A 16,798-nucleotide genomic window follows, 5' to 3' on the forward strand; every position below is an offset into this window, starting at 1 on the left:
ATAAGTAGGGACGTCCCTGAAAAAGACGTTGCTTGGATGGCAGCATGTGTTGCTCCAAAACCTGGATGTACCTTTCAGCATTGATGGTGCCATCACAGATGTGTAAGTTGCCCATGGCATAGGCACTAACACACCCCCATACCATCACAGATGCTGGCTTTGGAACTTTGCGCTGGTAACAATTTGGATGGTCTTTTTCCTCTTTTGTCCGGAGGACACGACGTCCATGATTTCCAAAAACAATTTGAAATGTGGACTCATCAGACCACAGCACACTTTTTCACTTTGCGTCTGTCCATTTCAAATAAGCTCAGGTCCAGAGAAGGTGGCGGCGTTTCTGGATGTTGTTGATGTATGACTTTCACTTTGCATGGTAGAGTTTTAAGTTGCATTTGTAGACGTAGCGACGAACTGTGTTAACTGACAATGGTTTTCTGAAGTGTTCCTGAGCCCATGCGGTAAGATCCTTTACACAATGATGTCGGTTTTTAATGCAGTGCCGCCTGAGAGATCGAAGGTCACGGGCATTCAATGTTGGTTTTCGGCCTTGCAGCTTACATGTAGAAAGTTATCCAGATTCTCTGAATCTTCTGATTATATTATGGACTGTAGATGATGGAATCCCTAAATTCCTTGCAATTGAACATTGGGAAACATTGTTCTTAAACTGTTGGGGACTATTTTTCATGCAGTTGATCACAAAGTAGTGATCCTCACCCCATCTTTGCTTGTGAATAGCTGAGCCTTTTGGGGATGCTCCTTTTATACCCAATCATGACACTCACCTGTTTCCAATTAGGTCTTCTTTGAGCATTCATCAACTTTCCCAGTCTTTTGTTTCCTCGTCCTAACTTTTTTGAAACGTGTTGCAGGCATCCATTTCAAAATGAGTAAATATTTGCACAAAAACAACAAAGTTTATCAGTTTGAACATTAAATATCTTGTCTTTGTGGTGTATTCAATTGAATATAGGTTGAAGAGGATTAGCAAATCATTGTATTCTGTTTTTATTTACATTTTACACAACGTCCCAACTTCATTGGAATTGGGGCTGTAGATCAGATCCTGATCAAACTTTGTCAGATGATAGTGAGTGCCAGTCTGCACCTCACTTTCAAATATGAGAGTGATTGGGGCATGTTTGATTAAGATATAATGGAAAATCCACATTAGTTGGGCTTTTCAATGTTAAATTTAAATGGCCATAAAATCCACAGTCTACATCAGATCTGGATCAGACTTTGTGAGGCGATAGTGAGTGCCAGTCTGCACCTCACTTTCAATTATGAGAGTGATCGGGGCATGTTTGATTAAGATATAATGGAAAATACACATTAAATGGGGTTTTCAATGTTAAATTCAAATGGCCACAAAATCTGTAATCTGGATCAAACTTTGTCAGTCAATAAAGGATGCCATCCTACATAATACTCTCAAATATGAAAGAAATTTGATCTTGTTTGACAGAGTTAAGGAATTTTGAAAATTACTTCAATCTCACCCATATTGGCCTCTCTTCATTGGCTTCCTGTTAATTCTAGAATAGAATTTTAAATTCTTCTTCTTACTTATAAGGTTTTGAATAATCAGGTCCCATCTTATCTTAGGGACCTCATAGTACCATATCACCCCAAGGGAGTTTTTCCTTCCCACTGTCGCCAAGTGCTTGCTCACAGGGGGTCATTTTGACCATTGGGGTTTTTACGTAATTATTGTATGGCCTTGCCTTACAATATAAAGCGCTTTGGGGCAACTGTTTGTTGTGATTTGGTGCTATGTAAATAAAATTGATTGATTGATTGATTGAATGTTAAAGATAGGGATTTTTAGAAATTTCCATGATTTTTCCTGACTTTGACTTTTGATCTTGAAAATTTAACCAGTTCTTGCCTATGAGGATATGAATATTCAGTAAAAATTTCCTAACAATATATGAAAAAGTGTGGGCTCCATGCTGTTCACAAACAAACAAACAAACAAACGGGTGAAAACATAACCTCCTCCAACTTTGTTGGCAGAGGTTAAAAAAAGTGATGGAAGAGAGTAGGCAAACTCCAGAATACTTTGTTTCCTCATATTACGTATTTTTCCGGTTTTATATATATATATATATACCCAGGCAGGTTTTTGACATTTTGTAAATGTGGACTTGTGTTTCTCTAATTTGCATTATCCTCAATACTGTCAAAAACCTGCGTGGGTATTATATGTTGTAACAGTAGAATTACAATTTCAAATAACTGCTGCTTGGGGAAGACAAATGTCATGACAAACTTCTCAGTTAAAATCACCGAAGCAGAAAGTGTTATACTCGTCCGCAGTCTTCCCTACCTCTTTAATGTAAAGCATGTAAGTTTCATCCTTTGCAAATGATCCGTACTCATTTTCAACCTGCACAGCAATGATTGGACCGCCTTTCTTGAACTGGAAAAACACAAAGCAGAGAATTATGTTGACATTTTAAATGAACTCCACCTCCAGCATTGTCAGCCTGAAAGACAAAATCGTCACCTGCAGAGGGACGACTTTTGGAATAAGTTTGTCAAAATAAGTGTCGACAGCCTCTGTGAAGCCTGGGTAAGTTGTTCTTAGTCTCATGTTGCTGTCACGGAGGAGCCAGCTGCAAGAAAGACAGATAACACAAAGCTTCAATAAAACACAACAATAAACTGTGCATGAACAGTATAAACTCAGCGTTAACGATCACAATTAACATGATCGCTCCACGTATGTTAACCCCCCTCCCCCCCAAAAAAAACACAGTCACCTTGGTTTAGTGATTATTTACGTGGCCTCAAGCATAACGTTAGAGGTCTAGAATGAAAATGGCGTAGTTCAAAAATAGAAGTGTTTCACCTCACGTGACGTGATGCTATCTTAGACTGTAAACGTGTACTACTGGTGATAAAGCGGGCCTATTACTCTGATTTGATCAACAAAAACAAGCATAATTCAAAGTTCGTGTTTGACACGGTGGCAACATTTATTCATGGACAACCTGTAAGTCGCTCTCCTTTTACACCCCAAGATTTTTTAGATTACTTCGAGAAGAAAATAGAAGACATTAGGTTAAACATCAATCAATCAACGTTTATTTATAGAGCCCCTTACAACACCGAAGGTGACCAAAGTGCTTCACAATAAAACAAAAACAATTTAAAATGTATAAGACAATTAAAACTACATAAATGCACACAACTAAAAGAGGAAAATACATTCAGGTAAAGTGTCACTGTGCTACTGCGTGTTGAAAGCCAGTCTGAAAAGATGAGTTTTAAGCCTAGATTTAAAGAGGCCAAAGTCAATCAATCAATCAATCAATCAATTTTTTTTTATATAGCGCCAAATCACAACAAACAGTTGCCCCAAGGCGCTTTATATTGTAAGGCAAGGCCATACAATAATTATGTAAAACCCCAACGGTCAAAACGACCCCCTGTGAGCAAGCACTTGGCTACAGTGGGAAGGAAAAACTCCCTTTTAACAGGAAGAAACCTCCAGCAGAACCAGGCTCAGGGAGGGGCAGTCTTCTGCTGGGACTGGTTGAGGCTGAGGGAGAGAACCAGGAAAAAGACATGCTGTGGAGGGGAGCAGAGATCAATCACTAATGATTAAATGCAGAGTGGTGCATACAGAGCAAAAAGAGAAAGAAACAGTGCATCATGGGAACCCCCCAGCAGTCTAAGTCTATAGCAGCATAACTAAGGGATGGTTCAGGGTCACCTGATCCAGCCCTAACTATAAGCTTTAGCAAAAAGGAAAGTTTTAAGCCTAATCTTAAAAGTAGAGAGGGTGTCTGTCTCCCTGATCTGAATTGGGAGCTGGTTCCACAGGAGAGGAGCCTGAAAGCTGAAGGCTCTGCCTCCCATTCTACTCTTACAAACCCTAGGAACTACAAGTAAGCCTGCAGTCTGAGAGCGAAGCGCTCTATTGGGGTGATATGGTACTACGAGGTCCCTAAGATAAGATGGGACCTGATTATTCAAAACCTTATAAGTAAGAAGAAGAATTTTAAATTCTATTCTAGAATTAACAGGAAGCCAATGAAGAGAGGCCAATATGGGTGAGATATGCTCTCTCCTTCTAGTCCCCGTCAGTACTCTAGCTGCAGCATTTTGAATTAACTGAAGGCTTTTTAGGGAACTTTTAGGACAACCTGATAATAATGAATTACAATAGTCCAGCCTAGAGGAAATAAATGCATGAATTAGTTTTTCAGCATCACTCTGAGACAAGACCTTTCTGATTTTAGAGATATTGCGTAAATGCAAAAAAGCAGTCCTACATATTTGTTTAATATGCGCTTTGAATGACATATCCTGATCAAACATGACTCCAAGATTTCTCACAGTATTACTAGAGCTCAGGGTAATGCCATCCAGAGTAAGGATCTGGTTAGAAACCATGTTTCTAAGATTTGTGGGGCCAAGTACAATAACTTCAGTTTTATCTGAGTTTAAAAGCAGGAAATTAGAGGTCATCCATGTCTTTATGTCTGTAAGACAATCCTGCAGTTTAGCTAATTGGTGTGTGTCCTCTGGCTTCATGGATAGATAAAGCTGGGTATCATCTGCGTAACAATGAAAATTTAAGCAATACCGTCTAATAATACTGCCTAAGGGAAGCATGTATAAAGTGAATAAAATTGGTCCTAGCACAGAACCTTGTGGAACTCCATAATTAACTTTAGTCTGTGAAGAAGATTCCCCATTTACATGAACAAATTGTAATCTATTAGACAAATATGATTCAAACCACCGCAACGCAGTGCCTTTAATACCTATGGCATGCTCTAATCTCTGTAATAAAATTTTATGGTCAACAGTATCAAAAGCAGCACTGAGGTCTAACAGAACAAGCACAGAGATGAGTCCACTATCCGAGGCCATAAGAAGATCATTTGTAACCTTCACTAATGCTGTTTCTGTACTATGATGAATTCTAAAACCTGACTGAAACTCTTCAAATAGACCATTCCTCTGCAGATGATCAGTTAGCTGTTTTACAACTACCCTTTCAAGAATTTTTGAGAGAAAAGGAAGGTTGGAGATTGGCCTATAATTAGCTAAGATAGCTGGGTCAAGTGATGGCTTTTTAAGTAATGGTTTAATTACTGCCACCTTAAAAGCCTGTGGTACATAGCCAACTAACAAAGATAGATTGATCATATTTAAGATCGAAGCATTAAATAATGGTAGGGCTTCCTTGAGCAGCCTGGTAGGAATGGGGTCTAATAAACATGTTGATGGTTTGGATGAAGTAACTAATGAAAATAACTCAGACAGAACAATCGGAGAGAAAGAGTCTAACCAAATACCGGCATCACTGAAAGCAGCCAAAGATAACGATACGTCTTTACGATGGTTATGAGTAATTTTTTCTCTAATAGTTCAAATTTTGTTAGCAAAGAAAGTCATGAAGTCATTACTAGTTAAAGTTAATGGAATACTCAGCTCAATAGAGCTCTGACTCTTTGTCAGCCTGGCTACAGTGCTGAAAAGAAACCTGGGGTTGTTCTTATTTTCTTCAATTAGTGATGAGTAGAAAGATGTCCTAGCTTTATGGAGGGCTTTTTTATAGAGCAACAGACTCTTTTTCCAGGCTAAGTGAAGATCTTCTAAATTAGTGAGACGCCATTTCCTCTCCAACTTATGGGTTATCTGCTTTAAGCTACGAGTTTGTGAGTTATACCACGGAGTCAGGCACTTCTGATTTAAAGCTCTCTTTTTCAGAGGAGCTACAGCATCCAAAGTTGTCTTCAATGAGGATGTAAAACTACTGACGAGATACTCTATCTCACTCACAGAGTTTAGGTAGCTACTCTGCACTGTGTTGGTATATGGCATTAGAGAACATAAAGAAGGAATCATATCCTTAAACCTAGTTACAGCGCTTTCTGAAAGACTTCTAGTGTAATGAAACTTATTCCCCACTGCTGGGTAGTCCATCAGAGTAAATGTAAATGTTATTAAGAAATGATCAGACAGAAGGGAGTTTTCAGGGAATACTGTTAAGTCTTCTATTTCCATACCGTAAGTCAGAACAAGATCTAAGATATGATTAAAGTGGTGGGTGGACTCATTTACTTTTTGAGCAAAGCCAATTGAGTCTAATAATAGATTAAATGCAGTGTTGAGGCTGTCATTCTCAGCATCTGTGTGGATGTTAAAATCGCCCACTATAATTATCTTATCTGAGCTAAGCACTAAGTCAGACAAAAGGTCTGAAAATTCACAGAGAAACTCACAGTAACGACCAGGTGGACGATAGATAATAACAAATAAAACTGGTTTTTGGGACTTCCAATTAGGATGGACAAGACTAAGAGTCAAGCTTTCAAATGAATTTAAGCTCTGTCTGGGTTTTTGATTAATTAATAAGCTGGAATGGAAGATTGCTGCTAATCCTCCGCCCTGGCCCGTGCTACGAGCATTCTGACAGTTAGTGTGACTCGGGGGTGTTGACTCATTTAAACTAACATATTCATCCTGCTGTAACCAGGTTTCTGTAAGGCAGAATAAATCAATATGTTGATCAATTATTATATCATTTACCAACAGGGACTTAGAAGAGAGAGACCTAATGTTTAATAGACCACATTTAACTGTTTTAGTCTGTGGTGCAGTTGAAGGTGCTATATTATGTTTTCTTTTTGAATTTTTATGCTTAAATAGATTTTTGCTGGTTATTGGTGGTCTGGGAGCAGGCACCGTCTCTACGGGGATGGGGTAATGAGGGGATGGCAGGGGGAGAGAAGCTGCAGAGAGGTGTGTAAGACTACAACTCTGCTTCCTGGTCCCAACCCTGGATAGTCACGGTTTGGAGGATTTAAGAAAATTGGCCAGATTTCTAGAAATGAGAGCTGCTCCATCCAAAGTGGGATGGATGCCGTCTCTCCTAACAAGACCAGGTTTTCCCCAGAAGCTTTGCCAATTATCTATGAAGCCCACCTCATTTTTTGGACACCACTCAGACAGCCAGCAATTCAAGGAGAACATGCGGCTAAACATGTCATTCCCGGTCTGATTGGGGAGGGGCCCAGAGAAAACTACAGAGTCCGACATTGTTTTTGCAAAGTTACACACCGATTTAATGTTAATTTTAGTGACCTCCGATTGGCGTAACCGGGTGCCATTACTGCCGACGTGAATTACAATGTTACCAAATTTACGCTTAGCCTTAGCCAGCAGTTTCAAATTTCTTTCAATGTCGCCTGCTCTGGCCCCTGGAAGACAATTGACTATGGTTGCTGGTGTCGCTAACTTCACATTTCTCAAAACAGAGTCGCCAATAACCAGAGTTTGATCCTCGGCGGGTGTGTCGTCGAGTGGGGAAAAACGGTTAGAGATGTGAACGGGTTGGCGGTGTACACGGGGCTTCTGTTTAGGGCTACACTTCCTCCTCACAGTCACCCAGTCGGCCTGCTTTCCCGGCTGCTCGGGATCTGCCAGGGGGTAACTAACGGCGGCTAAGCTACCTTGGTCCGCACCGACTACAGGGGCCTGGCTAGCTGTAGAATTTTCCACGGTGCGGAGCCGAGTCTCCAATTCGCCCAGCCTGGCCTCCAAAGCTACGAATAAGCTACACTTATTACAAGTACCGTTACTGCTAAAGGAGGCCGAGGAATAACTAAACATTTCACACCCAGAGCAGAAAAGTGCAGGAGAGACAGGAGAAGCCGCCATGCTAAATCGGCTAAGAGCTAGTAGCTACGCTAAGCTAGCGGATTCCTAAAAACACGCAAAGTGAATAATGTGTAAATAATTTAGAGGTGATTCAGCAGAAGGAGTGCTTTAGTTAAGGCACGTAAAGATTACACTGGGAAACAAATCGTAATCTAGATAACTAGATCAATCTAACTGCGCAGATTAAACAGCTAACAGATACAGAAAAACACCGCTGTGCTCCGGAACAGGAAGTGATACAATACCGCAGTGAGAGCCAACCACCAGTCAGTGATAGTGCGCATGTCAGGGGGCAGTTTGTTCCAGAGTCTGGGCCCCATGACTGAAAAAGCCCGATCACCCCAGTGTTTTTTGGTATCTTGTTCACAGACACACACACACATACACAGGACCAATTACAATACCCTACTTCATAGCCTCAAGAGCACACAAGGTAATAACACCACCACCTATCTTTGGATACAAACAGAGGTTGCACTTCTGAGTGCGACCTCTCGAGAGCAACATTTGATAAGATGGTGTACTTGTGTCTTAAAGGCAGTGACTGGTGACATTGTGATTGGTTTGGCTCATTTTGTGTCCTATTTTGCACTGAAAGTTCACCATGAATACAAAGCAATGTTTGGTTGGTCACCCCCCCCAAATGTGCCCACTCTTCCCGTTTCAAACAAAATACAACCCATTGTATTTTGTTCGTAATGTAATTATCTTGCTTGAGCAAGGAATGACATTGTGTTCAAAACCTAAGTTACTCTGCTGGAAAACGGTACCTTCTCATGCACACAAAACATTTATCTGGTGAACGTAAGCTATTATCTTGTGTACCCGTGATAATTATCCAGGAAAGACAAGATAATTATTCTCCAAGAAGAACTGGTTTTGCATGTAGGGAGCATGTAGGATAACGGGCTTGCAAACACTAAATATCTTGCATGAACACATTATGATCATGTGCATCTAAAGTCATAATTTTGCACAAACAACGTATTGTCTTGCATGCATGCTATAATTATCTTAACAGAAAAATCCATTTTGTGTTCACAAAAAAGATGTCTTATAAGAAAAAGCGATTATCTTGTACCACAGAGAATTACGTGCATGTGTGCAATATCTTGTGCAAAGTAAGCATGTTATGCACATATCAAATTTGTGTTGGGGGGGGGGGGGCTCTGATTCATCGCAACTGGGTAATCTGCTCATTCATTGAATGGCAGCATAATACTGTCACTGTTATCAAAAATAATTCATTTTTATACTACAGTAGTAGCAAGCAACTCTTCCCATCGTGAATACGAACATAAAAAAGTCAAATTGTTGCAAACAGCTACCCTGACAGTTTACCGCACATCTCTGAATGAGTGTCTCCAGTATCTCAATTTCTCAAAGTCAAATAAAGAAACTGACTCTTCAGGATTTCCAGGTTTTGAGAGTGCACAAATAGGTCAAACCGTGGTCATTTAGCGCACTGAGGTGACCTAGGCTTCAACTGAGGGCATGTTAAAGTATGTGGTGACACACACACGTTTCCCAACATCAACTGTTGGGAGAGAAACTAGCAGCAGCATAATCATCAGTGAGTATTTGACAGATTATCCAGTAATCTCCAGACACTTTACAATTGTATCAAGCAGATCACAGACGTTTATCCGATTTATATGGACCCAGGATTTTGTAAGGGTTGGGGGATTTTCAAATGAGTACAAAGTTTTGAATTTTAGGTGCCATTTCCTGCATTTTGGTGCATATGAGTATTTTACCACAAAATACACCAGAGAAAAGAAACTTTTTAAACCTATTTTTTACTAATTTGAAATTGTACTGTACAATGTTGAATGTGACGCTCTGACGTTATGATTCTCAACTCTACTCAGCTTTATTTATAAAGCACTTTAAAATCAGCTGCAGCTGAAACAAAGTGCTGTACACGAAGAGACATACAAAGGTAACAAACCACAAAGAACAAATAAAAACAAAAAACAAATAAAAACAGTTAAAACAGCCAAAACAGATCGAGAATCTCATTCTGGGTTAAAAGCCAGTACATAAAAGTGGGTTTTAAGATTGGTTTTAAAAACAGAAAGTGAAGAGGCCTGCCTGATGTGGAGCGGTAACTCGTTCCACATCTTTGGAGCCACAACAGAAAAAGCTCGGTCCCCTCTGAGCATACGCTTGCACCTCAGCACCTCCAGGAGGAGCTGATCAGCTGACCGGAGGTGGCGAGCAGGGGCGTAACAATGAAGCAGCTTAGAGAGGTAGGGCGGGGTAAGGCCATTTAAAGATTTAAAAACAAATAAAAGAATCTTAAAATGAATTCTAAAATGCACAGGCAGCCAGTGGAGGGAGGCCACATGATGACAAGAAACAGAGAATATTTAAAAGGTATGTGGTTAAAAAAGTGAACACCTTTGCTACAACTTGCTGAATCTCCTTTGTCCCTCAGGCCATCAGACTATACAACTCCTCACTCAGGGGGAGGAGGAGTAACAGGAAGACAGAGGACGGGAAAGAGAGGAACAGTAGTAGTCCGAAAACCAGTATTGATCAGTATGTCTGGTATTGTGTATTTATATTGCATACTGTTTTTCTTTATTACTTTCACTTTTGATACTCTGTGCGCTTCTTACACTGTGTGCTGCTATACAATGCTGCTGGAACCTCAAGTTTCCCTGAGGGAGTCTTCCCAATGGATTAATAAACTTCTGTCTAATCTAATCTAATCATGGTCTGGTATAAATGTATCTATCTGAGGCACTTGTTGCTGGATAGAGAGTTCAGAAACAGCATTCGGCAGGTATTTTAATTTTTTTGGTCCATAAAAAGGGGGTGGGTGGGGTGTGGTGAGACGCACACAACAACAACTTGTTCCTGCAAGACAAACATTATTTTGTGATTTGAAAAACTTTGAATGATTGTTTTTATTTTACAGAGTAGCAACATTATAACCTACCTCGGCAAACCTCCCAAATCCATCTCGGAGGAAATGTAAGGCCCTGGACGTAGAATTACCCATAATCCCAATTCAGCAGCCAGGGTGATGTAGGTCCTGCAACCCAAAGAGTGGATACAAACCTTTTCAGGCAGAAAAAAAAAAAGAAAATCCAAAAAGTTTAATGTGCAAATGAACCATCATTTCTTGTTGATTGAGAAGCATGAAATGTGCTTGGCAACAACAGCTTTAGCTTCAGAGCGCCGCGGGGTTGTTAAATGTTTAAGCAGTTGTCGTCGTGGAAATGTTGCCGTCGTCAGGTGGGATGCTGCACCTTCACCTGCTCCCCGGAGCATCGGAGCTTAGGCGATGATTCCCAGCGTGCCTCCAAGCTCGGATGGTGAAAACTCTCATTTTGGTTTAATATTGCTACATACTTTTAAGGAGGGCACGGGCTGCACTCTCACACGCGATACCTGCAGATCAGTCTTTCACCCCGTTCCTTACTCTAAATCCAGCTGTGTGTTGAAGTTGAAAATCCCTCTCTCAGGCTGGTGCAAACTCCACGCCACATACCTGCAACGATGCACGATGCTCATCATTCAGCCCATAACCAGACTTACAGGACACATCAGTGGATGTTTGCCTACGTGGTGAGTGTGTTGATTCCACACGCCTTCATTTTCATCAGGCGGTCCCTCCAGTAGGCCCTGGGGACACGGAAATAGTGGATCGACCCCCCAATGATGCGGAAAGGTTCTCCCTCCAGGGTAAACTCAGACGAGTTGGCACTCAGGCCCACCTTCCTGCTCATTCTACGTCTTGCTGTTGCTGTGCTGGAAGAAGAAATTGTGCTGCATTGACAAAACACAGTACACAGGCGATAGTGTTCAAGAAGACCACATGACCGCATGCCTGAGAGGCATTTGCAGACACGTTGTCACAAACCAGCTGGAACACATTTGAGTTTAGAGGCAAAATAAACTTTCAATGAATGACTTAGCACCCAGGTTGGCAATATCTACGGTGCATCTGGAAAATATCCACAGTACTTAACCTTTTCCACATTTTGTTATGTTACAGCCTTATTCCGAAATGAATAAAATTCTTTTTTTCTCACAATTCTACACACAATACCCCATAATGACAATGTGACAAAGGTTTTTTTGTTGTTGTTGTTTTTTTTTTTTTTTTTTTTTTTTTAGAATCAGAAGAAGTTTATTGCCATTGCCAGTGAACAGGATTCACAGACTAGGAATTTGCTTTGGTACAATGGTGCAACATTAAGAAGAGATAAAATGCTAGGATAAAATATAACATATGTGTCAAAATAAGATAAAATATAAGATAAAAAAAAAGAAATATGAAAGGCTGTGTGCAACAGAAAAACAGAAAAAACAGTGCAGTGGGAGGAGTGCAATTAAAAACCAAAGTACATTGTCTAAAGTGACCCGTGATAAAATGATAAAGTGACAGAGTTAAGCTTAAGGTGACTGAGTTATGAGGTGTTCATGAGTCTAACGGCAGAGGGGAAGAAACTGTTCTTATGGCGGGAGGTTCTGGTCCGGATGGACCGTAGCCTCCTGCCCATTGGGAGTGGTTTGAATAGACCATGAGCAGGGTGAGAAGGGTCACCTGTGATCCGACCTGCTCGGCCCAGAGTCCTGGAGACGTGCAGGTCGTGGAGAGATGGAAGGCTACAGCCGATTAATAAAAAAACTAAGAAATGACATGCACCTAAGGATTGATGAAGCTCAAAATTGAGCTCAGGTGCATCCTGTATCCACTGATCATCCTTGATATGTTTCTGCAGTTTAATTGGAGTCCACCTGCGGTAAATTCAGTTGATTGGGCATGATTTGGAAAGACACACACTTGTCTACATAAAAGGTCCTACACTTGACAGTGTATGTGTAGCGGCTGCACTCTGCATTGTGTTGTTATGACTCCGCCCATTCACTCCCCTCGGGACTCGAACTCATGATCTCCGGCATGGGAGTCGGACTCTCTAACCAGAAGGCTAAAACTCAGGGCTCTGGCCTTGTGACCAGAGAATCCTTTTGAGCTGTTGGGAGTGAGGTTTACTAACTACATCTGCACAATGACACCTGTTGGCCTCCGTTACATATGTCAGAGCACAAACCAAGCATGAAGTCAAAGGAATTGTCTGTAGACCTCAGAGACGGGATTGTCTGGAGGCATAAATCTGGGGATGAGTACAGAAAAATTTCTGCTGCTTTGAAGGTCCCAATGAGCACAGTGGTCTCCATCATTCATAAATGGAAGACGTCCGGATCCACCAGGACTCTTCCTAGAGCTGGATGCGCGTCTAAACTGAGCGATCAGGAGAGAAGGGCCTTAGTCAGGGAGGTGACCAAGAACCCAATGGTCACTTTGTCAGAGCTCCAGCATTACTCTGTGGAAAGAGGAGAGCCTTCCAAAAGGACAACCATCTCTGCAGCAAACCACCAATCAGTTCTGTCCAGACAGAAGCCACTCCTTAGCAAAAGGCGCATGGCAGCCCGCCTGGAGTTTGCCAGAAGGCACCTAAAGGACTCTCAGACCATGAGAAACAAAATTCTGTGGTCTGATGAGACAAAGATTGAACTTTGGTGTGAATGCCAGGCATCATGTTTGGAGAAAACCAGGTACCATCCCTACAGTGAAGTATGGTGGTGGCAGCATCATGCTGTGGGGATGTTTTTCAACAGCAGGAACTGGAAAACTAGTCAGAATTGAGGGAAAGATGAATGCAGCAATGTACAGAGACATCCTGGATGAAAACCTGCTCCAGAGCGCTCTTGACCTCAGACTGAACAGTTCATCTTTCAGCAGGACAATGTCCCTAAACACACTGCCAAGATATCAAAGGAGTAGCTTCAGGACAACTCTGTGAATGTCCTTGAGTGGTCCAGCCAGAGCCCAGACCTGAATCTGATTGAACATCTCTGGAGAGATCTGAAAATGGCTGTGCACTGATGCTCCTCATCCTACCCGATGGAGCTTGAGAGGTGCTGCAAAGAGGAATGGACAAAACTGCCCAAATATAGGTGCACAAAGCTTGTGGCATCAAGACACCTGAGGCTGTAGTTGCTGCCAAAGGTGCATCAACAAAGTATTGAGCAAAGAGTGTGAATGTGATTTCTAAGGTTTTTAAAATTGTATTAATTTTGCAAAAATTTCCAAAAAACAGAGCTTTTTTTTCATGTTGTCATTATGGGGTGTTGTGAGTAAAATTTTGAGGATAAAAAAGAATTTATTCCATTTTGGAATAAGGCTGTAACATAACAAAATGTGGAAAGAGTGAAGCGCTGTGAATACTTTCCGGATGCCCCGTACAAGTTTACAACAACTTGACTTGTTGTTGGTCCTCAACACCTTTTGCTTCTCATCAATGTGTCCTCTTCAGCTTCAGCTTAGACAGTGACAGCAATTATTGAGTTTATTTGCTGAAACTGATGCCTTAGTGTACGAACTAAACAGAGTCCTCTGTTTAGTTCGTACACTAAGGCATCATCATAGAGATTTATAATATCACACTGTGCCCAAAAAGCAACATACAGCATTACTATGACAATTTTATAGAAGTAAATCAGCAGCGAGGCACTTTGATGGGTCACAAAGTAGAGCTGATATACATTTGACCAACTGTTAGGACTCATCTTACCCTAGATATCTGTAGATGATGAAGGCGGCGATGAGCAGACAAATAAGAGCACATTTCCTTCTGTGCACATTTCTTATCCTCATGACAACCATCGACGGAGTGTGATGTCCCTTCCCACAACACAGGGAGCAGCAGCAGACTGGTAAAGTTTACTACAGCATCTGAACACAGGCGTGTGCACGATGCATACACAAATAAAGCCCCGCCTTGTGGGTGTGTCTCTGCAAGGACAGTGCCATGGAAATTAAACACACCTTGCTAACAGGATTTGTGTGTGCATGGCAGGGGGAGGGACTAACGTGCTGCTACTATCCAAATATCAAAGTGGATTTACCGAAATATGAACCTGACCCTAAATGAGAGCTTATTACAGATACAGATACTTTATTTGTCATTGTAACAAAATACAATGCAAGGTAAGGTGCAAAACTGTCAGTGCAAATGTAAACCTGAATAAACCACGCGCAGACTTCAACGGTCTGGAGACGAAAAGAAAAATAAACATAAAATTTAAGTGAATGAAAAAGGTATGTCCAGAGTGCAAATTAAAAAAGAAAAAACTAATTGTTAGAATGTCGTAGCACAAAAGAGATTTCATATATATATATAAAAAAAGAGAAAAGTATGTACAAAATTGTGGACACTGCACAAAAACAAATATTACCCTCGTTTCAAGTGTGGCATGTGACCTGGATATTTGGTTCCAGTGGCATTCAAAGCTCTAATAGCATTTGGGTAGAAACTGTTTTTCAGTCTATTTGTTCTTGCTTTAATGGCCCTGTACCATCTGCCTGATGGCTGCAGCTCAAACAGAGAGTGTCCAGGGTGGGATGAGTCCTTAAGGATGGTGTTGGCTCTCCTGATACAGTCAGAGCCATGAAAGTCCCTCAGTGTGGGTAGAGGGCACCCTATGATCTTCTCTGCCCTTTTGGTAACCCTCTGGAGCTCTGTCCTGTTTGCCCCCGTGCAGCTGGCAAACCACGTACAGAGGCAGTGTGTGAGGATGCTCTCCATGGTAGAGCAAGCTCTGGTTTATGTTATTTTTCCTGAGGATTCCCAGAAAGTGGAGTCTTTGCTGTTCCTTCTTTACCAAGTGTGTGATGTTCTTGTCCCAGGCCAGTTTCTCATCTATGTGGACTCCCAGGAAACAGAAGTCTTTGACCCTTTCCACACAGGTTCCCCCAGTGATAATGGGCTGAATGTCCGTTTTGTTTCTCCTAAAGTTTATGATTAGCTGCTTGGTTTTGGATGTGTTCAGGAGCAGGTTATTTCCTCTACAGCACACTGTCCACTGTTCCACCTCATCCCAGTATTCATCTCCTCCAGTGATACAGCCCACCACTGTGGTTCATCCGTATACTTAATGAAGGTGTTGTTGGTGTGAATAGGGGTGCAGTCAGAGGTGTACACTCTTAAACATTGTAGCTGTGTTTAGTTATGTCCACTTGCTACCTCTCTTTAACATAAAGAGTTCTTACAAGTTTTGAATTCAACTTTACAAGTTGAGTTCAACATCCAAAACTTGTTTTGAACTCAACAAGTTGCTTTACGTGGGTTAACACCCCTCAGCCTGCGCCTCACCTCGTGCTCACCCACCGTGAAATTACTCTCTCTTTAGGTTGGCGTGGGCTGTGCTGTAAAGAGTCCTTTCACCAGCTTTGAAGGTGGAGTTTCTCTCCCCCAGCAGCTGCTTCACCTCCCTGATTTCTGATTGGGTTATCGACCCAGATATGTTTCTCCACTGTGACCGTATCTACACAGTTCTTAATGTAACACAGTACAGTGTCTGTAAAAAAAAGAAAATCCAGAAAATCACATTGTATGATTTTTAAATAATTAATTTGCATTTCATTGCATGAAATAAGTATTTGACCCCCTAACCATCAGTAAGAATTCTGGCTCACACAGACCTGTTATTTTTTCTTTAAGAAGCCCTCTTATTCTGCACTCTTTACCTGTATGAATTGCACCTGTTTGAACTTATCTGTATAAAAGACACCTGTTCACACACTCAATCAATCACACTCCAACCTGTCCACCATAGCGAAGACCAAAGAGCTGTCTAAGGACACCAGGGACAAAACTGTAGACCTGCACAAGGCTGGGATGGACAACAGGACAACAGGCAAGCAGCTTGGCAGAAGACAACTGTTATTATTTATTAGAAAGTGGAAGAAACACAAGATGACTGTCAATCTCCCTCAGTTTCTGATTGGGGTGTCGACCCAGATATGTTTCTCCACTGTGACCGTATCTACACAGTTCTTAATGTAACACAGTACAGTGTCTGTAAACACATCCAGGTCCCCATCTTCAAAGATGTCCCAGTCAGTGCTGTTAAAGCAGTCCGGCAGCAGCTGAGTAGCACCGTCTGGCCATGTTTGGACCATCTTGTCTGAAATTCATCTGAGTGGTGTCCAAAAAATGAGGTGGGCTTCATAGATAATTGGCAACGCTTCTGGAGAAAACCTGGTCTTGTTAGGAGAGACGGCATCCATCCCACTTTGGATGGAGCAGCT

General features: G+C 41.5%; 1 protein-coding gene across 1 annotated transcript in view; it reads right to left on the minus strand.

Moving 5' to 3' along the window:
* The window catches only part of LOC117517841 (beta-galactosidase-1-like protein 2), a 45,900-nt gene extending 31,505 nt beyond the window's left edge, over nt 1-14,395 (minus strand). The window contains 6 exon segments of the mRNA XM_034178975.1: nt 2,333-2,425; nt 2,513-2,621; nt 10,634-10,729; nt 11,120-11,188; nt 11,263-11,466; nt 14,280-14,395. Of these exon segments, the coding sequence (XP_034034866.1) occupies nt 2,333-2,425; nt 2,513-2,621; nt 10,634-10,729; nt 11,120-11,188; nt 11,263-11,466; nt 14,280-14,371 (663 nt within the window). The 5' untranslated portion in view covers nt 14,372-14,395.
* Between the last annotated feature and the right edge of the window lie 2,403 nt (nt 14,396-16,798).

The sequence above is a fragment of the Thalassophryne amazonica genome, chromosome 9 (genome assembly GCF_902500255.1).
Source record: "Thalassophryne amazonica chromosome 9, fThaAma1.1, whole genome shotgun sequence".
In the NCBI taxonomy this organism is placed as follows: Eukaryota; Metazoa; Chordata; class Actinopteri; order Batrachoidiformes; family Batrachoididae; genus Thalassophryne; species Thalassophryne amazonica.